At 39.9% G+C, this 27705-nt stretch overlaps 1 protein-coding gene across 1 annotated transcript in view; it reads left to right on the top strand.

Annotated features, from left to right (window-relative positions):
• Positions 1–8455: 8455 nt before the first annotated feature.
• ERCC6L2 (ERCC excision repair 6 like 2) overlaps positions 8456–27705 on the top strand; it is a 34155-nt gene continuing 14905 nt past the window's right edge. The window contains exons 1-9 of the mRNA XM_064176765.1: positions 8456–8799; positions 13189–13613; positions 16609–16728; positions 18419–18612; positions 20459–20620; positions 21420–21627; positions 23090–23230; positions 24811–24924; positions 26352–26471. Of these exons, the coding sequence (XP_064032835.1) occupies positions 8781–8799; positions 13189–13613; positions 16609–16728; positions 18419–18612; positions 20459–20620; positions 21420–21627; positions 23090–23230; positions 24811–24924; positions 26352–26471 (1503 nt within the window). The 5' untranslated portion in view covers positions 8456–8780. The remainder of the gene's footprint in view (positions 8800–13188; positions 13614–16608; positions 16729–18418; positions 18613–20458; positions 20621–21419; positions 21628–23089; positions 23231–24810; positions 24925–26351; positions 26472–27705) is intronic.

A 27705-nucleotide genomic window follows, 5' to 3' on the forward strand; every position in this document is an offset into this window, starting at 1 on the left:
CACTTTTATTAACAAGCAAAGACTTGATAAAGTCTGTCAGCAGTCTTACTGGTACTGTAATCTGCTGCTGGTGTCACAAAAAGTTTCCTTTTTTTAATTTTTTTTTTTTAACATAACAGCAAACATTAGACAGGGGCTCAGAATTTGTCCAAATCAAAGATGTACTTTGCAGTGCAATTCTCATTGTATTATAAAATGTCTCTGTGCTTGGTTTACTGGTTGAACAAATTTGTCATACTGAGAGCTGATTCAGCATTAATAACCTCTGACATATTCGTCACAGACCTTTGTGGTTTCTGGCACCATCAGCAGTCTGACTCTCCAAGTAAAAGAGGTTCACTGACTTTGGAGTTGGGAGAAAAGTCTCACAGGAACAAACCACCCTAGTCTTCCACATTAACATACAGCATTTCTATAAGCTTCAGGGGAACAGACTGGTGAATTGAAAGTAACTGAAGCTAGATAAGCTAAACTAAGCCCCTAGTTTAGCTTGTCTAGTTTACCTCTTTAATGTATTTGTACACAGCCACAATATTCTCCTAAAAACTGTCACTTCACTTGTTAGATGTATTGTACAGATAGCACAAAGAAGAAACAGAGGAAGCAACTTGTACAAAGCACTGCATTCTACCCACACTACTGCAATATTCAGTTAAACAGATGTTGTGTCTTTTAAGGGAGTTTCAGAGGTGATTCCTATTATGCTTTTGCGTGTGTATGTGTGTACACTTCTGCATGTTTTCTCAAATGTGTAACATGCCAGGTTACGTCTCACACAATTAGAGATGTAAATCACACAAAACAGATCAGAAAAAGTATAAAGTTTGATCTTGGAGAGGATAACCACATCCAGGTTTTCTTTATTTTGGGATCATAGTATGTCCAGGTTTCAAACTGCCACAGGTGGCATCACATTTCCAACATAATCCTCTGTTTTATTTTATTAGAGATGCTTTGGTTAGGTTTGACCTGATGTTTAACCAGACAGCTGTTTACAAGGGTTGTGTATTCCAGGTTTTGCGTTTTTACTTATGAAATCTGCATCTCATCTGCTTAGGAGGCTTTAAATAACGACTTTCTTATCTCTTGAGGACAGCTTGCTATGTTACTCCCAACCAAAAAAAAAAAAAAAAAAGAAAAGAAAAATCTGTCTTTCCAGGTTTAGTCTTTTTTTGTTCTCTTTATGTGTGTGCACTGCTTTTACATATTTCCTTTTATACTTCACTGTCAAGAAAAAAAAAATCAAAAAGGTGAAATCAAACCTGAGGAAATAAATACTTTTTAGTTTTTCCTCAAGGGGAAAAAAAAGATATTATGAGAATCAAGTGCAACTGTAATCTCCTTAAACTACAACTGCTACTCCTAATGGAAAGTGATGTTTCATTTCTAAAGTATTTTTTAAGAGAAATGTGCAACACATAATTAAAGATCTTCTGAAGAACAGTTATGCTGAGTTGGTTTAACTAGACTCAGAACCTAACTGACTGGTCCATAAACCTTTTGAATGTCCACATATTTTTCTGAAACATTCAATACTGTTCTACACAAATACCTGCTACAAATCCAGTGGAGCCGACAAGTCTCATTATCCAGTTTCCTCTCCAGGCATTCATGAACTCTGACCTAGTCCATTTATATATAAAATTTATTTAAGGACAAAACTTCATATTTTCTTCAAGTCACCACTTAGCCAGACACTCGAAGGAAATGAATCAATATTTTGCAATACTTGCGGAATCAGCCTCTCAGGTTTATTCAAGTAACACAGCATCTGGCAGAAAAACTTTAAGGGACAACTTTGCAGCAGTTTGTAAGAACTAGACTACTCTTATTTCTAAGAGTTGCTAAGATTTAGGACTGGTCAAAATATTTCTGAGGGATATCTCAAGTTAACAATATAAGGGATATTTCAAGGCATTCTGTGTTTTTTACTTTTGTGCATGAATTTAAGCATTGTACAACACTGCCAGATATACTTAGCATTTTCAAGCTTTTATTTTACAATTTAGAATACCAGGGTAAAAAAAAAAAAAAAAAAAAAAAAAAAGAGGAATGACATTAAGATCCTGTGAGTCATTAGGAACAACCTGTAGATAAGGCTGGAAATATGCGAATATCTAGACAAGAGTTGATGCCATGTCTTTTGGCATTGGGCTACAGGACAAACTGGATTCTGACTAATAAATCTGTCTTGTATCTTCAATGCTCAATTATTTTAAGTAATAGACAGCCTAAGCAGTTAGAACTGAATGGCTGAGGACTGGAAGGCTCTAGAGAACATCTACTCCAATTTCCACTATTTAAGAGTCATCTGCTGTTCAGGCCTATGTGCAATGACTTCTGAATATCACCAATAATGGGAATTTCACAACCTCTCTGAGCAAACTGTGGCGTGCCTGGCCAACTTCACAGCTCAAGAGCTTTCCTTATCCTTATATGCCATTTCAAGTTTCAGTTTGCACCCATTTCCTATTGCCTTAGGTACTGCTAAGAAATGTGTGGTTCCATCCTTTTTATATCCTCCAATCAGTTATTTGTGCACACTGACAAGATCTCCCTTAGGACTTCTCTTCTTGAGGCTCTCAGACTCTTCTGGTACGGTCACACTCTCCAGTCTCTTAACGTTCACAGCCTTGGGACTTTTCCCAGTATGTTCATGCCTATCTTGTTGTGGGGAGCCAAGAACTGGACAGATAATTTCAGATGTGGTTTTACCCAAGCAGAACACAGAGGAAGGATCATTTCCCATGATTTGCTGCATAATGGTCTTCCTATCCTAGCCCAAGATGCTGCTAACTTTGTGTGTCACAGAGATACATGGCTAGCTCATTGCCAGCCAAGACTCATAAGGACTTTGTAGCTAAGCTGTTCTACAACTAGTGGATCTCCAGCCTATATCCATGGTACAGGACTTTGTTGAACTTCATGAAACTCCTACCTGTCCACTCCTTCCACTTGTCACAGTCCTTCTTAGCACAAGCAAGTGGTCTGTTGACCACTCTTTCCAATTATGTATCATCTGTAAGCTTGCAGAGAATGCATTTTGTCCCACCATCCAAGTCATTAATGTAATGCTCAGTACTGGTCCCAGTATCAGACCCACTGGTAAAGGGACTGCAGCTGGACTCTGTGTTGCTGATAAGAATCTTTTAAGTCTAAAAGTTCAACCAGTTTTCAATACACCTCACTGCTCGTTTACTCATACTCCATCAGCCTGAATATAGAGGGTGCTATGTAGAAAGCAGTGAGACTTGTTGAAGTTAAGATAAACAACATACACTACTCTCCCATAGCCAAACAAGTCATTCATTTTATTGTAGAAGGCTAATGGCATGAGTTTGAAATACTGTTCATGGAGATGGTCCTTTTGCCCTTTTCCCTCCCCTCATGATCTGAGATCTCATGGCTACTGCAGACCAGGCAGAGCTCCATGTATCGCTTCTGCTCTCTAACACAAATGGCCAGTGTCACAGAGGGGTATTCTGCCTCCTATGCCTATATGGCGGAGGGGAGAAATTAACTGGGGCAAGATAATATTATATAAAAATATATATTTATTAAACTCAATATTCTGAACTCTCATCACCGCCAACCACTGTATATTAATATTTGTTCTTACATGGTTATGAAAGCATTTTAGGATAAAATATGTACAGTGACTTATTAATTAATTAGCAAACATTTAAACTATAAACAGAGAGAGGAGTTTTCCCTGTGGCAAATACCGTTTGGGGTCGATATGGTATTTGCCCAGCAGAGCAGGCTGAAACTGATTCTGCTCTATGGCAGAGGCAACTTACATTACAGAGGTTTTAAAGCATTTACTCACTACTCTTATTAATCAATAATCACCCTCTGGGGCTATGTCACAGCCTACGCCCTTGTCCAAACTTCAGGGGAACTCTGCCCGTGGTCTCGCTGAGGCTGGAATCCTCTCAGCTTGAGGGGAAAGGATGAATCTTCCCGGTTTGTGGGGAAATGATGGTCACTGAGCTTGTTCTGGCAAAGATGCCTTTGTGCTGCTGGCTTCTTCTGGATGCTTTGTCCACGGATACGTAGCAGGCAGGATCTCAGGTGCAGAAGTGCAGTCTCAGCACAATTTTCACGCAGCTAGCAGGCCGCTCATGTGCAGACAATTCAGAGTCTGCTTCCTGGTTATCTTAGCGGCAGTGGTGCTTACCAGGCAATGACAGGCAGCAGGCATGCAGGATGTGCATGGCTGCTGGGAGTCTGAGCTCCACAGGTAAATGCAGGCAATACAGGATCTGGTCCTGATAACACCGTGGCGTGCAAGTGTGCACCGCTGGCTGGGAGACTATAGGCTCCACATATATATATATCTAGGCAGTCTTAAGTGAGCTTCTGCAGTTAAGGTACGCAGGCAGGGAGCTGCGCACTGCAAGTGCATCAGAGCATGAGAGTCTGAGCCTCTGAGCATTGGAGCCATGCAATGGAGTCTGAGCGTGGGGGTCTGAGCTGCAAGTGACGCTTTGAGTGTGAGCAATGGCATCTGAGCAGGGGTCTGAGCCATACAGGGTCTGAGCCTGAGGGTCTGAGCACACCGTTTACCTGTGCACCCCTATTTATTGAATGTGGGCCAAGATTAATGGCTCCTTTGGCCACTAGAATGACTAATCAGGTTGGCAGTTAGCCAAACCTTACCATAATAGGCAAAAGGCTCTTGCCAGTACTTTCCCAAATATGGGGATCACGTGGGCTTACACCAGGGAGGCACAAGCTGGATGTGTGTGGTTTACACAAACTGTTTACAACCAGGGGGCCTGGCAGAAAAACATGTCCAGGCAAGGAAAGGCATAAGTAAGCTTATTTTCAGGCCTATAGGCCCTCCACAACAGCCAGTTCTGCTCTTTAATGTTCTGGCCTGTTCATGCTAAACAGCCCAACAACTCATCCATGAGTGATAGTCATACAAGTTATCCTGCCAAGTCTCTGTAATCTGAAAGTGGCCACAGCTCTGTAGCTGCAAACAAGGGCTGTGATGCTTCTTCTTTGTTCCCCATGGGCTGTGAAACAGCAGACACCTCAGAGCACCCTCTCAGGCTCAGGTTCTTGAATGCTGTTGATGGGTTATGTGCAAAATACTGTGGCAAATGAACTGCTGGAGAGATAAAAGGCCTTCCAAAATGTTAATCCAATGCATAACACATACTAGAGTTCTTTGTAGTACTTTTAATGCTGCTATGCTTAATATGAGTGAATTGAAGCACCTTTTCTTTCTTCTAGTATAGAATTAAACAACTGACTCAGACTTAAAAAAATGTAGGCATCTGAATTTTCCATGAATTTCAGTTAGACTTGCAACTGTTGAATGCATCTGAGAACGACTAGCATGGTTTTCAGACGTACTAAAGTCAAGGATGCTGTAAACACAACCAAGCTGCTCTTTTTAGACACACATCAGACCATTTATCTCCCTTGTCTATCAAACAGTGAGCAGGAAGGCCACAATGTTACATGTGGAATGCTGTTATGGATATAGCACGTATTTAAAAAGTGCTTATGCCTACTAAGCTATTCATTTTGGTTGTTACCTGAGCCCAACACTTCTCTTATGAAATCCAAACTAAGTCAAATATGAACAGTTTAAATTTCAATATGGAATTTGAATATATCCAGCTTTTCAGTAATGGCAACAGCTTTTCCAAATTAAATCCTTTTCTAAATCTTGCCCTGAAGAAAAAGTGTAAGATATTCTTGACATCCTAGCAAATGTGCCAGAAAGACTCCTGAAAGAAGGACTTTTATATTCAAAACTTTTAAAGACACAGTACAAAGCTAAAGAAAATCTCAGGCCTCTGAAAACATTTCCATTATGGGCCTGGTCCTACAAAAGAAGTCCTAATCTCAATGGGCATCTTGTTTCCTAGCTTTAATTTTACCCAAATTGGAGTATCAAACTAGTGAGAACTAAAATAGAGCTCAATATGGTCTCAGAGGGAATGAAGCTTGAGTAGGGGAGATTTAAACTGGATGTTAGGAAGAAATTCTCTACAGTGAGGGTGGTGAGACACTGGAACAGGTTGCCCACAGAAGTTGTGGATGCCTGGATGAACAACCTGGTCTAGTGGGACATGTCCCTGCCCATGTCAGGAGGGTTGGAACAAGATGGTCTTTAAGGTCCCTTCCAAGCCAAACCATTCTGTGAATCTGAGTAAAGATACAGAAACTACATGTAAATTGCAAGAGTAAATTTAATGGCAAGATGAAAACTACCCCTTGACATAAAGCTAACTAACCTTTCCTGTTAAGCATGTGTTCCTCCTTTTGTTCTCCCTCCCAATGAGAATAGACTCCTAGACTATACCTAAGAGAGGCTCATTCTACTTACTTTAGGGATTTTTATTTGGAATTCTGTTTCCAGCTAAGCCACTGAAGTTTTACTATTGAGATAAATGCAGAATGGGATCCTTGGAGTGTGGGCAGAATTTCACTGCCTCTTTATGAGCAAAATTCAAATGTTTAAACAAGAGCTTAATCTATTTCTAATTGAAGTCGAAATACTGTGTTTGCAACTAAAAAAATGCCTGCACTCTGCACTAGAGATCATCTCAGTAAGAATAAAATGCAACATAGTATTCAAAAGGCCTTGTGGTATAAACACGTTTATCTTCAAATATGATTCAGTTTAAAAGCTTACCTTACAATCAGAGCCTGTACTTTTATCCATTTTTAAAAGATGCTCTGAGAGCCATGATGCAGTAAGTATGAGGTCATGACAAATTTATACTGCGTTTCTTTTGTCAGTTTTTAAAAGCATGAAATGCTATCCTGTTCTCATCCTTGGTGTTATGATGGTATAGCTCTTGTCAGATTCCTTTCAAATGAATGCAGTTAAATGCATGACTACATGTGTGTTTTTAAAACAATGTCATTTATTGGCACAGTATTTTGGTTTAATTTTGAACAACATGATGCTTGATACTCCTGTAGTTTATTCTTGAAGCAACTATATTAGTGCTTTTATGCTTGCTCTTTTCCTATAAGGTCTAACATAATCAGTTGATCAAATGCCATCCCTCTTGCATTAACTTCTGTTAGAACAAAATTCTGGCCAATAGCACACAAACTGCCATAGCATCTTCATGCTAATCCAGCTTGCCTAAGCCTGCATTACTCAAAGCTGGCAGGTAGCTGCCTGCAACGAGAGCATGCAGAAACATCACAAAGACCTCTACAGTAGAAAATTCATTGCCTCACCTTGCTTCGAAAAATATTGTAGGATGTAGAATTTTGACTGGCCACAATACCCACTACTGCGGGTCTGCAGTCAGCCCACGCACAAGCCTCATTAGCAATAGGCCACATCCTTGTCACCTCAGAGCCTGTGAACACTTACTAGTCAAACTAAACTTCACGGGAATTGTTGCAGCAAGAAGGCCTCTTGCTTAAGCCGTTTGTCCTAATGCTTGATCCTGCCGCACATCCTTCGGTTTTACCATGCTCCTCACTGCAGTTTACGCCTCTCTGCCACAAAGGCCATGCTCTCACAGAACGCCCGTTGCACCTTCCATTGCAGTGCTTTGTTTTCCCTGTGCAGTTTCTTCAACAGAAAGTAACTGCCGATTTCCAACCCCACCCACTCCCCCTTGCAGATTTCGCTACGAACAAAGAGTGAAATAGACTCAAGCTTAGCTGCAGAACAGGTAGTTTGAGTCAAGATAGGAAATTGCTCGGAGTAACTACGCTCTGTGCGGAAGCACTTAGGTGGAATGCCGCAGTTATTCCTTAGCCACAACGCTGCGCAGCTCCGCCACACGTGAACTCCCTCCACAGCATTTCCATGCGAGGTACAACGCGTTCGGTGCGCGTTACGGTACGCCCAGCCTTGCGCTGGGCTTCCCTGGGAACACGCCTCGGCAGCACCCACGGCCGCTCTCTGGCCAAGCCATAGCACAACTGCCCCAGACAACTTCAGTAAAGGGGCGCCACACACGCCAGCCCGCGAACGGCAGCAGAGGCAGAGGCAGAGGCAGAGGCAGAGGCAGGGGCAGGGGCAGGGGCAGGGGCAGGGGCAGGGGCACGGGCAGGGGCACGGGCAGGGGCAGGGGCAGGGGCAGGGGCAGGGGCAGGGGCAGGGGCAGGGGCAGGGGCAGGGGCACGGGCAGGGGCAGGGGCAGGGGCACGGGCACGGGCACGGGCACGGGCAGAGGCACAGCCACAGGCACGGGCAGAGGCAGCCCTTGCCCCGCCTCCTCCTTGCAACAGCGGAACTCGCACTGCTCGCGATAGCTCCACGCCTCGCGCCCTGCCCCGGCTCCTTTCCGCCCCAAGTCCCGGCGCTCCGCTCTTCTCGCGATAGCCGCGAGAAGCCCTGTCCCCGGCGTACCTGCTCGGGGCGAGTCCCTACAGGGGTTGCTGCGGTGGGGGCGGGGCGGGAAGCGAGGCAGCGAAGGGGGTTCCTTACCCGTGTGTCTGGGCGCTTCGGTGAGGGTGGAAGGCGGCTTGGGTGGTATGAGGGGGGTTATCGGGGCGGCCGTATCTGGGCCTGCAGCGCCGGGGCAAGTGACGCTTTCCTTCTCTGACGGTCTGTGAGGTGCCCGCCGGTTGACGGTCGGCACCCGCTGGGTTCCCTGTTTTCCCCTTCCTCAGTGCCATGCCCGCGGAAACATGCAGCGTCTAGCAAAGGAGTGCGGCTGCTAGGTCAGCCCGTGACCCCTTCATGTGGCCGCAGACCCTTAGAGCGGCCACCTGGCTGCCTTTTGGTCTCCCCCTGACCTCGTTTGCCTCCGCCCGCAGGCTTTGCACGGCCAGCAGTTAAAATGTGTGATGATGTACCAGGTAAGTATTCTTCGCGTATCTTTCCAGAGCGGTGTTAAGAGGCTTATTCACGTTTAGTCGAGTGGAATATGAGAGTCTGGAACTGACACAGCGCTTCGCGACCTGCGGTGGGTGCTGCCGTGCGTCCACCGTGTGCAGGCACAGCCCTCGGGATGATACTTAACGCGAGGCCTCGCCAAACAGCAGAGTTGAGGTGTTCGATTCTACGAAGTATGGTGCTGAGTATATTTTAGAAATGTTGAGGGAAGACAATCGGTTCTGTTTATCAGAGTGTACATTTTGAGTTTGTACCTTGCAACGAGTGGAAACGTGTGGTTAAGTGAACCAAAAGATGTCAAAGCAGGATTTTTTAGAAGAGACCATCTTGAGGCTCTCTTTTACTTACCAGCTTCGTTGGTGTGCTTCGTTGCTTTAAGCTTTACGATTTAGAAGAGCAGAGTATTCTTGGAATTCTACTTTCACAGTCATCTATTGGAGTGTGAAAACTCCTTGGCACTCCACATTAAGTGTTCAAAACTTTAACAGGAGGTCCTCGTGATAGTTTCGCATCTTGCAGAGGAGTAGTTGAAAGGAAGTAGCGTGTGACAGTAGGCCATTGTCAGCATTGTTTGGATAAGTTTTCATGTAGCATATTTTTTCAGCTGTGATAAAAGGGATAAATAGAGGCAAGCATCTTAAATAGCATTTTTCTTCATTGACTGCAGGTGTGCTCTCCCCAGAGTAAGACATACTGGATAGTTTTGTTCATTTTTAAAGATAATGCCCTGCATAAGCCATAGCTATGGTTGAAACCCAAGGAGTTAGTGAATTGGATTAGTTAATGTAGCAATTCTTGCTTTGGCTTGTACAGCATTATTACCTGGGGTTTTGTAGCAATGGTGTTTTAATACCATTGCTTCTCCTACCCTGTATCTCATTAGGTTTGAACTTAAGTAATACTGAAGCTATTGACTGGTGCAATTTGTTCCACTTTGCACCTGGAGTTCTAGTTTTGACAAGTCATAGGCAACTTGTTAAAGTCAAGTAAATACACAGCTAAAAACAAAAGTGTTGTCATCTGACCTCATAGTTTGAACTCGAGAATCTGTAACCTAATGTTGGGTGTCACTTCAGATATTACTGTAAAGGAAAGTAATTATGGAAAAGCTCTCATTTCAAACTTAGTTTTGCATATTTGATAGTGTACTGTATGTAGGTAGTTTCGTTTCGTCTTGCTTGGTTGTGAGAAATTGTTCAAAAGACTCACATGCTACTGGGAGAAGTTGATGTGCTCATTTGTGTTGATTTAAGCAAGTTTGAGAGATTAGTTCTGGGTGATTTGTTGAATATACTGTACTCAAGACACATTTGAGCTTCGAGTCTCTGGAGATCAACAAGAATGGTTGAAGGTATGAGTTTATGTAGAGCATGTAGGACTGAATTTCTCATGTAAGGATAATGGGGGAGGGCATTATTAATCTGTGAAATTATTACTTTAATGGGGAGATTGTGGTTTATGATCTTGTTAGTATAAGCGCTAATGGGCTGTCCATTTAGATTATGAGATCCAAGCTCGTGGTAGGTAAAACTTTGATGTTGGAGAGCAGACCTGTGAAACTGTAGTGAGAAGACACTAAATGCAAGAAATCTGAGTGTATTGAAGGGAGAATGGAGCTACTTGGAAGAGAGGTCCATCAAAGTTTGCTAAACAGACAAACCACACCTGGCTGAGGAGATCTATAGCTAAAGGAATGTTTTAAGGCTGAAGAACTTCTGAGAGGTATTCTGTATGCTTGTACAGTATTTATTGTTATCTGGATGTAAACTTTTGGCCACTACTGGTTGAAGATTTGGTTTCTCTTAGTGCATATAATTAAATTACTTTTTAAAAAAATTAAGTATAGTGTAACTAACACATTCTGGAGAATCATTCTGTGGGCATACACTTTGAGGAGGTCCTGAGCTCATAAGAAGAATGTATCTTCTCCAAGAGTTTTTTGTTCTGAGATATAAAAGTAGAGCAGTGGGGAGTTCCTTGCCTTCAGGACTTTTAATTTTCTTACCTCTGAAAAGTAGCTGAGTTGACATGCCCATAAAGATGTACTACTGCACATCAGAGGTATGAAGTACAAGTACTTATTCTGATGCAAGATTCTCTGTGACTCGCTCCTTCCCATGAAGACCATAGGTGCCTCTCACTGCTACTGATGGTAGCTTTTTCAGAAGTAGCAGAAGAGGTTCCCACAAATAGATAAGAAACAATAACAGTTATGAAATTAATCATAAATCTCTGTCTTGGGATTGTTGAGCAGGGGGAGGTTGGAAGTTTTCTGCTAACTCAAAAAGACCACATTTCCTCAGTGCAGATTTGGAAAACCTTTGTGCGCAATGATTATTTACGAGGTCTTTCTCTTTTACTACAGAGAATGAAGGCATTTTTATTTTCTGATCAAGTTATTTGTTGGCTTTTTCATTGTTAGAATAATGGGGATTCTTTTGGCTCTAACACACTGCTACATGCCATTTATCATCTCTGTGCATGAAATAAAAAAATGAGTAGGAGGAAATGAAACAGTTAAGTCATCTCTAATGTTAGTATTTGATATACTGTATTAAAGCTGTAGGGAGACCAGGCAGAGGAACAGATTTTAATAGTTACAAGACTGCAGTTATGTAAGCAGTTACTGAGTAATTACTCACTTTGAAAGCAAATTATATGCTACTATATGTTTGTAAAGTACACTGTTATTTCTGAATATAGATTGTTGGGCTTTTAAAAGCTGTTCTGGGTTTTGTTGAGAGAAAGATGATCCTTTCCTATGTAATTATAATTGCAAAAGTATTTACTAACAGTGCAGTACTAGATTCAGGTAGATCGGATGCGTGTCTGATAGGTCTGTTAATTGGATGCTAAAGCTGCAGATATTAGCGTATCAGTGTTTGCCTGTGTGAAGCCACTGCACAACAACTTAATGTATCAGAATTTGGTTTTTACATCAGATTGTTTTCAGAAAGCTCTCTGATATTTATAAAAAAACAGTGATTGAGCAAGCTATAATTTTATGTCTCTGGACTTGGTTCTCAACAGAATCGCAGAACATATTTGGTTGGAAAAAACCTTCAAGATCATCCAGGCCAGCCTTTGACCCAGCACTGAAGGGTCAACACTAAACCATGTCCCTCAAGTGTCAGATTCACATGCCACTTAAAGACCTCCAGGATCTCTGCTCCAGGAGTGGTGACTCTGCCCTGGACAGAATGTTACAATGTTTGATAACCCTTTGAGTGGAGAAGTGTTTCCTAATCTCCCCTGGCACTGCTTGTACCATTTCCTCTAGTCCTGCTGCTTTCTGGTAAGGAGAAGAGGCTGGCCCATTTCTCACTCACACCTCCCATTAGGTAGTTGTAGAGAGTGATGAGATCTCTCCTCAGCCTTCTCTTCTCCAGACTGAAAAACTCCATCTCACTGAGATGCTGCTTGTAGGTCATGTGCTTCAGTCCCTTCAGAAGCATCATTGGCCTTCATTGGACATGCTCTGGCACCTCAGTGTGCTTCTTATAGTAAGTGGCCCAGAACAGAGCACTATCCTGAAGATGTCGCCTCATCAGTGCTGAATTACAAGGGGATGATCACCTCCCTGTTGGTCTGGCCAGACTGTTTCTAATACGGGCTGAGGTGCTATTTGCCTTACTGGCCAACTGGAAACACTTCTGACTCATATACAGTCAACTATCAACCAGTGCCATCAGGTCCCTCTTCAAGTTGCAACTTTCCAACCACACATCCCCATATCTGTAGTTTACCATGGAGTTGTGGTGACCCAAGTGCAAGACCTGACATTTGGCTTGTTGAGCTTCTTACAATTAGCCTTTCCCCTTCAATTTAACCTGTCCAGATCTGCTGTAAAGCTTTGCTTACATCTAGCAGATCAACACAGCCACCCAGCTTGGTGTCATCTGCAGCTGTGCAGAGTGCGCACTCCGTACTCCCACCCAGGTCATTAATAAAGGTACTAAAGAGAACAGGCCCCAGTACCAGACTCTGGGGGACTCCGCTAGTGACTGGCTGCAAGCTGGATATAACTCTGTTCATTACCACTCATTTGGCCCAGCCATCAAGCCCTTCATGGAGATGGACATCACATTTGCTAGACTCCAGTCAAGTGGGACATTGATTGGTATATTGATCTGCTCTAGGAGATCCTGTGCAGGCAGGCAGATTGGACCAGATGGTCTTTCAAGGTCGCTTCCAGCCCCTGACATTCTGCGATTCTAATGCTACCTTCAGTGAAATCTTTTATATATATTTTACAAAGCAAATCTATGTTAAATATTTTATTAGTGTGACTAAATTAAACATTTGTAGATATGTCCAATTTACCACTATGTGTGCTTGATCTTTTTTTATAGGGAATTGGCATACTGGGGAGAAATGCCTTGTCCCTTGTCCTGAAAATGGGAAATTTCATGAAGGAACAATATCCTGTATTGAAAAGGACAAGAATGGAAATTCATTTGCTATTGTATCACTCTTTGAGTCTGAAGAAAGAAAAGTACCGATAAATAAACTTCGTAGAGTCAAAGCCAGTAGAGGACCCTGGAAAAACTTAATATTTGATGATGGTGACCTGGAAAAGCCTTACTTTCCTAACCAAAATTTTCCATCTCCTGCAGTTGCTTTTAAATTATCTGACAATGGTGATTTTATCCCGTATACAATTAACAGATACCTTCATGATTATCAACGAGAAGGAGCTGAGTTTCTCTATGGACACTATACTAATAAAAGGGGTTGTATTCTCGGAGATGATATGGGCCTTGGAAAGACAATACAGGTATTCTCTTCTATTTTTACAATGACAAAGTAGATTTTTTTTGTTGGCAGTGTGTTTTCCGTGAGTTGTAGATATTTTTCAAAATAGCGGTTATAAGAGAAATGACTCAGTTAAGATTGACCTCCCTTTGCTGTTGTGTAGTTGGATGAGCCAAGATACAACTGTCCCAAACAGCACTTTGAGCCAGGAACCATTGCTGATGTACGATTCACTCCTGATAGGCCACAAAAGTGGGATGTGGCTCTTTTTAATGTAAGCGTGACTAGTAACAGCAGTTAAAATGTTAGAATTCCTTCTAGGTTGAATTTATCATGAGGTTTGATACCTGTGCATCGTGAAAAGCAATTTTCACTGGAATATGCTAGAAATACATCTAGCTCTTAACTGTCTGCAGCTCTTTGAATGTTGGTTTTTTTGTTTGTTTGTTTGTTTGTTTTGTTTCTGTTTGTTTGCTTGCATTTTTTGCACACACACATGAAAACAAAACTGTACTGTTGAACAGGGCAAAGCAGACACACTGACTGGCATCTCTGGAAAAAGTGGCTAGATGTTTCATGTTATTTTTATCACTCACTTGGAAATACAACTTGGATTGATGAAAGGACAAAAGTATAGCTGGATTTTTCCATTATGCTTTGAATCAGTGTGGCCCAAATGGTTTGTTTATTGTACTAAAATTGAGGTGGTTTTATGTTTAAAATTCAATTTAATCTGTCTGGTTTTGGGTCAGCAGCTTGGATCCTGTGATGGCTAGTCTGTCCCTCCGCATTTTCTCCCTACATGTGTCAAATTGCATTTCTTTCCTGACAAATGCTGCCAGTAGTGTCTGCTGCCTTTCCATTTAAGAGAATGTCTAGAGACACATTTGGGCAAAAAGAAGTATGGTTCAGTAGCAAATTTGACAAGAGGGGTGAGCAAACTAAATTGGCAAAACTCTGAATAGAGCATTTAGAGGTGTATTGTGGATCTGTGTAGCTGCTGCTGGTCTGTTAGCAGTTCTTTTTAAAAACATTCTCCATTTATCTTGTGTTTTACCAAGACTTGGCCATGTTTCTTGGCAATTTTGGAACTTGGTAATCCCAGAAATTTGTTTCTACTTAGCTGCAAATAATCTCACTTTGTATAGTGAGAAACACCTACATAGAATAACAGTAAACTGTGAAGGGAAAAATAAGTTGTCTTGTTGGAGACTGAAAAAATCTATGAGATGCAGAGCTGATTCTGTAGTGACCTGGTCACATTTATTACACAGTGACAGTGTGTTCCTGTGTAGAATTCATATCTTCATATGTATTTCGTCTAATCAGTATAGAGTTTGCAGTAGAAAGGTCCAGATTTTTATAAAACACAGTATTTTTCTTTAAGTTCAGTAAAATATAGGCAGTTCAGTGGCTATGAAGCAAAAAAGATTTCACTTGCTCAGAAAAGATTATATATGAAGGAATTAAGTATTAAACTTCATCAAGTAACTAATCTAGTCTTAGTGAAGACTTGTGTTATGCTTGTTAGTTGGCTGAATCTTACTGGGTTTGAATTAGAGGATGGCTTAGGAGATAAATGCTTTTCTGGAAAACTCTTGCATTTCAGTGTTCTCTGTACTTCTGAAATGATTTTTGCTTAAATTGGCCTGACTCTGTCTTTTTCGTTTCAAGATGAAGTTGAGGTGGAAACAAGTAGAATAGCGTTATATCTTAATGTGATGGCATTTAGTTTCCTGGTAAGGCCTTTAGGTTGCATCCTGTTTAATCTGGAAGAGCCAAAGGTTTCTCAGCAGACTTGCTCTTTTTGCAGCCTTTGCTGTTGTTACTAATTTGGTGCATAATTCTTCCAAAAATGGAGGAACTGGGAGACAGAGCGAGATCCTGTGTTCACTTGGATTGCATTCTTATTCCCCAAAGAATGTAAAAAAGAGAAAATCAAACTATGTGTGCAAATTTGGAATTACTTTTAGACTCAGTTTATATGAAACATCACATATAAAAAAATGTTTGGATTTTTTTTCTCTTATCTATGTTTTCCCCATCCTGTGGCTCTGTATGTGATGGTTTGCTCTTTCCTCTGCTCACCTACTGTTACCATTCTCAGATACTTTTCTGGCACTCCTGGCTGTCTTTCCTCCCGTTCTTAGAGGGAGAAAACTGGATGTTTCCTCATTTTCAGAAATCAACAGGTAGCAGCTTTACCTCTGCCCTTTTGTGAGGGCTGAGGGAAAAGTGTCTGGAGCTCACTGTTCTGACTAAAGGGGCCTGTTGAGTTTTCAAAATGAGGGCGCCTCTCTGATGATGCATCTGTCCCTTGCTGCTGCTTATCCCTGTGGATACAATTTATCCTGAGTGGATTTTATGGATTTGCATGTTCTGGGCAGATACCTCTTTGTTGTTGTCTCAGTTTGGATTACCACTGGAGGAGCTTGTAATAGCCTGAGCTGGAGTACTTATCCTTGCTGTGGTAGTAATAATCAAAGGGAGATTGCCTTGGCTGATTTGAAGCAGATGAGAGAATCGCAAACAGAAAGGAACTGATTTTTAAGCTAGAAGCATGAATTGGAAGGAATGTAACTGGAAGAGGTTTAAACCTCTTCATCCTTTTTCAGAAGTAGTGCTGAGAGTATAGTTGGCAGGTATTCCTTCTGTTTTCTCATCTAAGATTCAAATATCTATCTGAAAATGGAGGATAATTTCAAGGCATGTCTCTTCCATTTTTTTCCTGAGTCATTCATTGTCTCTTCTGCATTTTTGCGACATTTGTACTTAGAGAATGAAAGAGTGAAACAGATCAAGTAATTGCTCTTATAAATTCAGGATTCTCACTTTGAAAATGGGGATTGATTAGAAAAATAAACAAAACTCCTAAACAAAAAAATCCCATCCTCCCAAACCCCACCTTATTAGATCCCATCCAGGATTTTGTCCTAAATATTTATTTTCAATGGAAGTCACTCAATTTTTGCTGGCATTTGTGAATATGATTTCTAAGGATTGTTTTCTTTCTCAAGGTAATTTCATTTCTAGCTGCAGTGTTGCGCAAAAAGGGAACACGTGAGGATATCGAAAACAATATGCCAGAATTTCTACTGAGAACAATGAAAAAAGAATCAAAGTGTGACCCAAAGAAGGTACAGGCTTTAGTAGTACAAGCTTACAGATTTTGGTAAAAGGCAATACTTGGACTTTCTGTTTGTTTGCTTGCTTTGGGAGTTTATGTATGTTCATTTTTAAAATTCAGCTACTCCAGTTCGTAGTTCCTGGTAGTGTTCAAGTCATCAGTTTTCCAGACTTCCGTAACACGTTATTGAGCCATTACTGCCTCATCTGCTGATAGTGTTGATCTAAACTAACACAAAAGATTTGGAAATATCTGGATGAAATCTGTGGCAAGAGTACTCTCAAAAGTCCTTTTCATTGAGTAGTGCGATTGTGTCAGTGAAGTACAAAATCCCATGTGTGTCTGTGTTAACAGGATATTCGAATAATTAAGGTAAATACATATATCTGGAAAATTTATTGCTAATATACTTGTAACCTCAGATTATTTTTTTTTAATGACTGTGTGATCCAGATAATCAAATGCAGTTACAAAAAAATAATGTCAAAGTTGTGTGCATATAAGAGAAATCAGAAGATTGTTTAAATTTTGTCCTTCACAGGACTCATATGATTTCTCTTTTCCATTGCTCTTTTTATTTTATTGAAATAATTAGAATATTTCTGTGGTAGAATGGTTTGTGTGGCTATAGCTCTGTGAATGATGGATATAAGTTCCTTAGAAACTACAAACAGACCAGAAGAGGTGAAGGGCTAGCACATCTGAAAAAGACAAAAGTGACTCCTACGGGGAAGAAGAGAAGAAGAAATGAACTTTAAGGAAACTCAAGTATTGGAATGGGTCACAAAGAGAGGTTATATTTCCCCTCCTTTCCATCCTTAAGGAATATGAGAAGTTGAGTTTAGAAAGCCCTGAATAGCCTGCTATGAATTCAGTATTGTCTCTCCTTTCACTGTGTAATAGTTTGAATTGGAACAAAACAGGTTAAGCTGAACCAGTGTCTCAACCTGTCTATTTTCCCAGAACAGAAGTGAGGGAAAAGTAACACTCAAAAACTTGAGAGAAAAAAAATAAAATGAGAGTAGAGTTTACCAATCATAATCAGATCAAAATGCGTAAGTACCTTAACCTATTTCCAGAAAAACTACAATACAGTGCAGAAGCAAGTGATCTGAAATCCCAAGCCAGGAAACTTTCCTCACCATCCCTCCTTGTCTCACAACCATACCTTCATTTTTGAAGCTGGCATGGCTGCATCAGGTTCAAGTCAATCCATGACATACTGGAAAGTTAGGCTAGAAACTTCCTGATGTCCCATCCCACCTCACTGATTATTGTGTGGTATTAGATGAGTTGTATGAGCTATCTTAATTTCTTTTAACCCTTTTCAAGTCCTTACGCTTTGAAGTTATGACTAGACTTCAGGATGGTGTATAGATGCTATAAGAAAGCAAGTGATACTATCGCCTGGTGTTTTTCAGTAGTTAGTATGATATTTGTGTAGGTAGCACTATTTTGTTATTTTTAATAGTCTTGCAGTATTTTTCTTCTGTACTCTTTACATGTCCTGAGTAAACTGTTTGCTTTTGAGTTTATGTTGACTACAGATATTTTCTGTACTGTACTTTAAAAGTGACAGAATTAGACAGTTCAAATTGTTCAAAGCATTGAAATAAATCCCAAGATACTGACTTTCCTTATTGAGAAAGTGTTATGTTACAGTTTTTTACAATAATACTATAACATTTATTTGTTTTCAGACTTTCCTCATAGTGGCCCCTCTTTCAGTGCTATACAACTGGAAGGATGAATTAGACACTTGGGGTTACTTTAAGGTCTGTATTTTACATGGCAATAAAAAAGATGATTACTTAAGTCGCATCAAGCAAGGGAAATGTGAAGTTGCCCTTACAACGTATGAGATACTTCGACTGTATTTAGACGAATTTAACAGGTAATGATTTAAATGTAGTTTTCTACATACAGAATTTTGACTGTCTGATGTTGTATTGTTCTTTGCAAATGCATATTCTTACTGGGTAATATATTTACTATTAAATCCAGTGACCCACTGTGCTGAAGAGGTGAATCTCATTTGGTGATCTCTGGGGAGTTTGTACTGTCTTTGTAGTGGAATTCTTGGGAGAAATGTTTGAATAGTTTTCATAAGGCTGATCTTTGCTGTTAGCCCATTCATAAAGTCTTCTCCAAAAGATACAGGAAGTGCCGGCCTGGAAACCAGTAGTAACTAAAAGAGGAGAGATACCTGTCTTTCAATACAATGGAAGGAAGAAAAAAAAATGAGGAAAAAAAGGAATATTTAGCAGATGTTAAAAAGATATTTTCCTTGTTACTTGCATTTTTCACCAGGTTGATGAAATTCTTTAGTCCTAAAAACTTTTAGATACAAGATTTATATTGAAGTATCTCATGGAATTCACAGAATCACAATGTTTCTGACAGAATATTGTGTTAGAAATCCTGCTTTATTTGCTCCATAGCTATCGAGTCTTGCCTTTCCTTTGGCTGTGCTCAGGTGTACTTAGCCTCTCATCTGATCCTAATATATTTCTTAGGTAATATTGGAAGTACTGTACAAGTTGTGTGAATAGCTAGTGGTAGCAGCAGTCTGCCATTAGCTGCTGGTGTTGTCTGTGGATCTTGTCATTTCAGGTGTTGGGAAAGGTTCAGGCAGCAGAGTATGTCTCCTCTCTGTGTGCTCAAGTCTGAAAAAGAAGTGCAGATAGGAGAAGACTAAAGGAATTGTATTAACAGTACCATAATTTTTGCTGTTGCCTTTGTGAGGAACACTTCAGGCTTGATCATTGAATAAATTGTGGTCAGGAAATAGGTGTGTGTGTGCGTTGCTTCAGCATATGTATTTGCCAGACTTTCTGTATAGCATGTGACTGGGTGGATCTGTGATCTTGATGCTGGAAGAAGCTTTGCTTCTTAGATAGAATGATGAATCGGTGTCAGAAGAAGGCTCATCAAAATAATTGTAGCCTTAAATAACTAGCTATCACTAATAAGAACTAATAGTTATGCATATAAATTAGGATAATGAGAGACTAAGTTGAAGGAGCTAGTGTATGCTTACCTCTGAAATTCCTACCAGAAACTCCAGTTTTTAGAAGATTTTAGAAATGTAAGGAGCGCTGATCAGAATAAATAGATTTAGCAGACATCAAAAAAATGCTGCAAGATCAGTTGGTGAGATATGTGCAGCCTGTTCAGGAGAGTGTTTTCCTTCTAAACATGTCTATAACAGTCAAAAATTCAGGAAATACTAGAAGTCCTCTGCTACATGTTTGCCATACAGATATTAAAGAAGATGATGATTTCGTGTGCAGATTAAAATGCTTTCAGTCTCCTAGTTATGCTGGATAGGTTTTGTTGGGAAAATGGAGTATATGTATGTTAAGCACGTTTCAATAATTTACCTTCAGAGATTTATTTAATTTTTTCTAAAACTTGCTTATGAGTGGAATTAGTGAGATGTGCTGGATTGCTTGCTCTAGAGATTGAAAGCTGCTTTCTTCACAGAAAGCATTTAATACTGTTAACAATACTTCATTTATCTGGCTATTTTAGCCATTATATGCAACTAGGGCAGCTGAATTTACTAAACATACAGAGTATAAAGAAACTTTGTTGTGTAATACAACATAAACCAGGAAATTCAGAGAGTTATTTATGTCTTTAATCGCAGCTACTTGTGTGGCTGACTTAACTTGTGTGTATATGGGGTGATGGGATAAATAGTTTCTGTTAATACAGTATTTCTGGTTGATCTGCAGAGTAGAATGGTCTGCTGTGATAGTGGATGAAGCACATAGACTCAAGAATCCGAATGCTCAAATAACTCAAACCCTGAAGTCGTTAAAATGCAATGTTCGCATAGGTCTTACTGGAACTATTCTTCAAAACAATATGAAAGAGCTTTGGTGTGTTATGGACTGGTAAATATTTTTTTTTAAAGTGACTAAATACCCAATATATGTCAACTATGCAGTATGACTGGGATACAGCTGAATGATATGGATTCATGTGTGTCAAAACAACATCAACAAAACAGCCCTATCCACACACAAAACCCCAGTGTTTTGTATGAATGAAAGTGTGTTTCTTCCTAGTGTATCTATGAAGATAAGCTCCAGCTATGAATGTTGCAGTTGTTTAATGTGTTTGGAGCTCCTACTATCTAGATTCTTTGGGGAATTTGGGAAGCAGTTAAAATTATTTAATTTCTCCCTCTCTTTCCCTCTCCCTTTCCCCTCCACCCCGCTGCTAAATTCTAATATGATTACTAAATTATTTTTGCTGTTGAATTACTTTATTTTTTAAGATTACATTTAGTAAATTGTCATATTGACATAACCTATTTCTAATAAAAGCAGTAAAAATTGAAAACATGACTCCTAAGGTTCCAAAAATCCTGAACAGCAGCAGTCTTAAGGCAGTAGTCGTTTTAGAAGTTCCATGTAATTGTGCTGTCTGTTGTTCCCCTAAGGGGAATCTCTTAATATTTGAGTGTTGCTGAAAGTGAATTAAAAAATGGCATGTCTGAAAGCAGTCTGTTTCTCTTTCTGTTTGCAATTTTTATTCGTTCATCTAGTGATTATTAATTTAAGATCTTTTACTGTTTGACAGAATAATTTATAGCATGTCTTTAATCAATAGAAAAAAAGATAGACTGCTTTGGAGTAAAGAAAATGTTATTCCTTCATATATGTCCCACCTCCCTTTGTTTTTTAATAGGGCTGTACCAGGACTTTTAGGTAGCAGAGAACATTTCAAGAAGAAATTTTCTGATCCAGTGGAGCATGGTCAGAGGCACACTGCAACTAAAAGGGAGCTAGCAACCTGTCGTAAGGCCATGGTGAAGCTAGCCAGAAAAATGTCTGGCTCGTTCCTGAGACGTACCAAAGATTTTATCAGTGACCAATTGCCAAAAAAGGAAGACAGAGTAAGACTACCTGCACATTTTAAATACGATGCTCATGTACCAATGAGTATCTCTTTTTTTCTTGTTGTTTTTTGGGGTTTGGGTGTGGGGTTTTGTTTTGTTTGTTGTTCTTTTGTGTATGTGTGTATTTTGTCTTTCATCATGCCTGTAGTAGTTAATGATTTTCCTTTGGGTTTATGAGCTTAAGAAGAATCCAAAGCCTAGGAAAAAATGCACATTCAGTAGTGTGCTTTGTTTGTGTAATTACTATGATTGTGTGTTGAACTGGAGTTAGTCAAGCATGAAAATGCTCAGCTAGACTTCTGACTAGTGATTTACACGTTTATTTTACATGCACTTTTGAACTTACCTGTGCACAGCCAAGATTAGTATATGTAAATATTTTGAAATTCTGCGTAGGACTTAGGAGCCTGCAACTTGACAACTTGGTCATGCAACAGTGCTTTTCATTTATAACACACTCGTTTTTGACTGCTAAATAATAAAAAAAAACTCAAACTAAAAGCTGATTGTAGATGGGTATGGAATCCTGTTCATCTAATGCTATTGTAAACCTTATATGAAGTGATAATACTTTATGACTCTAGCTAAGAGTTCTGATAAACTCTTGTATTTATTTGTGCTTTCATTCTAAGAAAACAAGTATATTGCTTTGCTGTTTTTTTTTTTTTTAATTTATTCTTCACCCCTAGCATATAATAATGTCATCTACACTGTCTTCTGAAGGAAAGATTAATACAAATGTCAGTCAGTTGCTTTTCTAAATGTAGCAGGTTTTATTCTTTTCATTCGCTTGTTAATGTGAGTAAATGTTCAAGTTACTGCTGTATTATGATAGCTCAGCATGGTGCAGCTGCTGTGTGGGTGGTCTAGCTTACGGAATGATCTTGGGATTTCTGTCTCCTGCTGTTTAAGACTAAAGATGTCACAGAGATGCCACCCATGCCCTCTAAGAAGAATGATAAGAGTTTCGACCATAGCACTGTGTAGAGATCCTTGCCTCCTCATTACTTATTGTGTTTATCCTGTTTGTGATAGTGCCCTACAACAGCTAGACCTCAAAAGAGAAAAGGAAGTGAAAATTAAGCAAATTGCAAAGCAGAGGGGAATCCATAATTACAGTTGCATATTTATTTCTGTCACTTTGCCATCCTCCTATATATCTACAAAAGCCATTATTGAGAGGCATATAGAAACCTGACAGCAGGTCATTGTAACTTGACATTGATACTCTGTGATTTATTGAAGGGGATATGTACATTTTTATTACAATTTCATGCTATTTTGGTTGCAAGATTCCCGCTTTTTCATTTGTTGGTAGAATAATTTTCCGTAGCTATTTGAGCAAATGAATTCTTGTTTTCTACTTGATTTTCTGTGTTCTAGGTTTTTTGATGCAGTGCTTTTTGCTTTTCATGATGTGCTGTGCATAATTGTGGTGTTTGGGTTCTCTCTTTGACAGATTGTGTACTGTTTGCTGACCGACTTCCAGAGAGCAGTGTACCAGGCTGTACTGGAAACAGAGGATGTAAGATTAATATTAAGTGCAGGAGAGCCCTGTAGTTGCAACAGTGGCTATAAAAGGAAGAACTGTTGTTACAAGGTAAGAACTTTCACTGTTACGATTTTGGAATATAATCTTATAGTTTTCTAGAGAAAGTCTCTGCCCAGCAGAATGGCAGTATGGTCATGGGCCATCTATTTGTGAAATATTGACTGGAAACATAGGTGGCTATATCACAAGCATGAATGGAGTTAGGCATTTTGGGATTACAGTGAAGCTGCTTTACATGTCACAGGAAGGTGATTGTTATTCATACAGTAAATTCGGGATGTATTATATTAAGTACAACTATGATAAAGTTGTTTTTGGCAAGGGATGTTGATGTGTCAGGCCTGCTGCTCCTGTGTGCCTCAGGCAGTCTGTGCTGAAGATGCAAATCAGAGGCATCCTGGACCCTGCAGGTTATCTGGGTTTTGCATGTGTTGTGACTGCATTCTTTCTGTGCCACTAAACATGCTTTACCTTGTTACATTGAAGGAAGAACTGTGGTAATATGCCTAGAGCATAGGCAGAGTTTTGTTCCCTAGTAACAGCTTTGTGTATTCCATCTTCTCTGGACTTCCTTAACGCTCAGTCTAGTTTCGTGTTTTCTTTTCCTATATCACTGATTAGGCTCAGGTTAAGCATATATTAGAAGTGTGTACATGCATATGTCTTATACTTATTTCTCTCTATTTTCCTTCTGATTAGATTCTTGTGTAGGGTGGTGGTTTTTTGTTATTGTTTTTCCCCCAAATAAATGCATCTATTCACTGTTCTGCATCTTTCTTTGAAAACTGGTCCTCTATCAGACTATTTAATGTTCCACAGACATTAGCGTTAGTTCTTTACAGGCTTCTGTTTCTAGTGATACCTGTAGAAAAAAATAATATGCTGATGAACTTGATTCACAAAGATCAGTAGGCAGGCCTGCAGACAGTTAAGTGCTCTTATGGACTGTCTTATTCCAAAGTTAACTGTGGAATTCGAGAACTTGAGAAGGAAAAGTAAAACAAATATTGGTCTAATCAGGCAACCATATCTGAAAAAATAGCTAATGCTCTTGCTTCTGCTGCACTGTAAAATGTTTAAAGTTATTTGAATTGTGTTGCCTGAGTTGTTTGTAAACTTTACCTTCCCCTACAGAAAAAAAGGTGTAGGTAGCAGTTGTAGGCTAAGAAGTCATTCATACTACTCTGGTTTGTTTTATATTGAGATTAGTTGTGAAGTTGTTGTCTTTTTGTCTACTAAAGAATGCTTGTTTTTCAGTGTCCTGGACGCTATGGTAGGGTTAGGTTTTTGTTTGGGCTATTTCGTGTGTTTCTCAGAAGAAGCTGTGAAGGGTCACATCCATGATGGCCAGCAATGGCCGCCAGTGGTATTTGATAACACACTGATGTCATGGCCACTACATGAGAAGGGGTGACTGGGGCAGGTGTGGGTGTTTTGTGCAGGTGCCTGGCTGTGGTGTGCCTCAGCTAGTGGGACAGAATCAAGCAGATGGGCTGGGCTAGGCCACAGTAGTCAGTGCTGTGTTTTGTATCACTCACTTTATTTTAGATTATTATTTTTTTGGAGGAGTATTTGTGTAAACATTATCTTACTGTTGCTTTTTGTTCATTTGTGGGTTTTTTTTGTAGGTAAATGCTCATGGTGAAACAGTCAAGTCACTGTGCTTCAGCTACCTGACAATCCTACAGAAGGTTGCAAATCATGCTGCATTGCTGCAGACAGACAACACTAGCAAGCAGCAGGTTAGTTTCAGAGGTATCTGAAAAAAATGGACCTGTGGAAAATGGGATGAAAACTTTGGAAGAAAATTGCTGCTAACCTCTTTTTTAAGTACTTACTGGAATTTAGATATTTTGCAAAACTCCTTTTCCATTTAGTAATTCAGAATGCAGCTCTTTTAGATAAAGATGTTACACAGCAGTATGTGTGTTTAGTTGGTGCATATCTGAAGGTAAGGACTGTAGAGACATTGGAGAATTTTGGGGGAGAATAGTTTTTAGTGGTTTGTAATAGTGTCATTTGTGTTCCATTAATGGCAAGTGCCTAGTAAGAGGAATGTCTTTCTGCAAATAAATGGTGGGCAATTACAATGTGTGTTTTTTTTCCCAAGTACTTCAGATTCAGAGCTGACCTTCCTTAAATAATGAGAAACATATTTTAACGAGATGTTAACATGGTTACTGTAGCAAGTAACATGGCTACAAGGCGCACAAATGGTGGTATTTTCAAACATGCTTGTCTGTGATCCTCAAGATCCAAGAACAAGCTAAGGGAAAGGGATTTTACCACTTCCACTCCGAAGCCACAAACAAAAGGAAATCTTAAGTGATTTCAGCAAACTTCTCCATCAAAGCAGTTTTGCTTTTCAGGAAATGTTACTATTGGTGTCAAAGGCCTTATATGCAGTATATACCCAGGTGTTTTGATGTTGCCTTTTTTTTGTGTTGTGTGTATAGCTTATGTTGTAATAACATCTGCAATAGCCACTGAAATAACATTATATGAGTATTTTGAGACTTTCTGTCTTTTACAGTGTGCATGATTCTTAACCCCTCCAAAATCTACTGGAAAAAATTATATTTTATAATATTTCTTACATATACTACTGAAGTGCATTACATATATTAGGTGAAATAATAAATCTTTTCTGCTTCTCTGGAAAAGTGTACTTGAAATGTGTAGCCATGTCCAGGTTCAGAGCTACTAAAATTCTAACAGTGGAGCTTTATGTGGCTTTTGAGCAGCTTAAATGCGTTTACCATGTTGGCATTTGTTGTATCCATTGGATGGCATGTAATTCCCATACTGGCTTGACATGCCCAAGGGTCAAGAGAAATGCTGCTTCTTGACTGTTGAGTGATGCAAACCTCAAAATAACAGAGTGCTTGAGGTTGACAACTCAGGCCAGTCCTATTGCAGTCTTTTGGACATCTCTCCTCTGGTAACTGAATCCACAGTTTCAGATTAAAATAATAATTTTCTGTTTTAAATGAAGCAAACCAAAACACACAGGAGATGTTTTATTACTACCTCTGTAGTGAACTGATTTAAACATGCAACTCTTTCTGCTTCAGTTAGATTCAACAGATCACTTGTTTCAACCTGTTAACACTTTGTATAGCTTGCTCTAATTTTTAATGCCTATTCAGACTTTTTGCTTTTCTTCCAGGAAGCACACATCAAACGGGTGTGCAGCCAGGTATTTTCCAGTTTTCCAGATTTTGCGCAACTAAGGAAAGATGCAGCCTTTGAAACAATTTCAGATCCAAAGTACAGTGGAAAAATGAAGGTAAACTATTAGAAGACAACTAAGTATTAGTAACAGTAATAAACACAGAAAACCATACTAGGTTTAAGAGTGTTCTCACCCTTCAGTTACTCTCAGTTTGTGGAAGTTAGTCAGAACGAAGAAAATACTGGGTTTTTTGCTCTCTAAAATCCTAGTTATTCTGAGTTGCTGTCTGAGACTGGTGGGAATCCAGAGGCAGGGCTAGTTTTTGTGACAGTAGTGGTTGTTACCACTTTACTGATTTACTATTATATAAGCAACATCCTTCTTTTCTGTTACTACATATGTACACATGAAGTTGACTTTCATGAGGTAGTTACTGTTAAGTGACGTATCGGCAAATATTTAGTACATATCTGTAAAAACATAACATTTTCACTGGTGCTTATGAAACTCTTCTTTTATTGGTTAACACTAGAAATTTGTCTGTTGCATACATCACTCCACTGCCTTAGAACATTTTCATTATGTATTGTTTTGTCACAGTTGTGAACAGCACAGGCAAGCAAAAATGCCCAAGCTAATACAGAAGTTCTTACATTATGTGTCTGTAGCCTGCAACTTAGCAGCTTATTTGTATGAATCCATTCCAAACTATGTCTACAAGTCTGAACTGCTTCTTGAACAGCATAGACTGCAGCATCTTCTCAGTCATGTAGGTGGCTGTGGCCCTGTGGGATGTGTATTACCTTGACTGGTAGCAAAGTGAGTTGGCAATACAGTAAAGTCTGTGGTCTTCTTAGGTATGCTGAGCTTGTGCAGATGGCTTGATGCAGATGAGATGTCAGGCAAGTTGAATATATACTTTTGATGCCAAGTAGATCCACCCAGAAAAATGAGTCTCTGGTATGTAAGTTCCAGGACAAAGATGCTGTGGATTCCTGTTAGGGATGCTCTGGGTGTCATGGAGATAGGGATTAAGGATGATGAAGTTGAGTCCCTGTGGGTGAGAATTAAGGGGAAGACCAAAAAGGGCTGACATCGTGGTAGGAGTCTGTTATAGACAGCACAACCAGGACGAAGAGATTGATTTATTACTCTTTAAGCAACTGGAGGCTGCCTCAAGATCATCTGCCCTTGTTCTGTTGGGTGACTGTAACCTGCCATACATCTGCTGGGACTTAAATACTGCGGAGAAGAGGCAGTCCAGAAGGTCCCTAGAGTGTGTGGAGGACAAATTCTTGTCTCAGCTGTTACGTGAGCCTACCAGGGGGGCAGCCCTGCTTGACCTGCT

This window comes from Pogoniulus pusillus, chromosome Z, assembly GCF_015220805.1.
Source record: "Pogoniulus pusillus isolate bPogPus1 chromosome Z, bPogPus1.pri, whole genome shotgun sequence".
NCBI lineage: Eukaryota > Metazoa > Chordata > Aves > Piciformes > Lybiidae > Pogoniulus > Pogoniulus pusillus.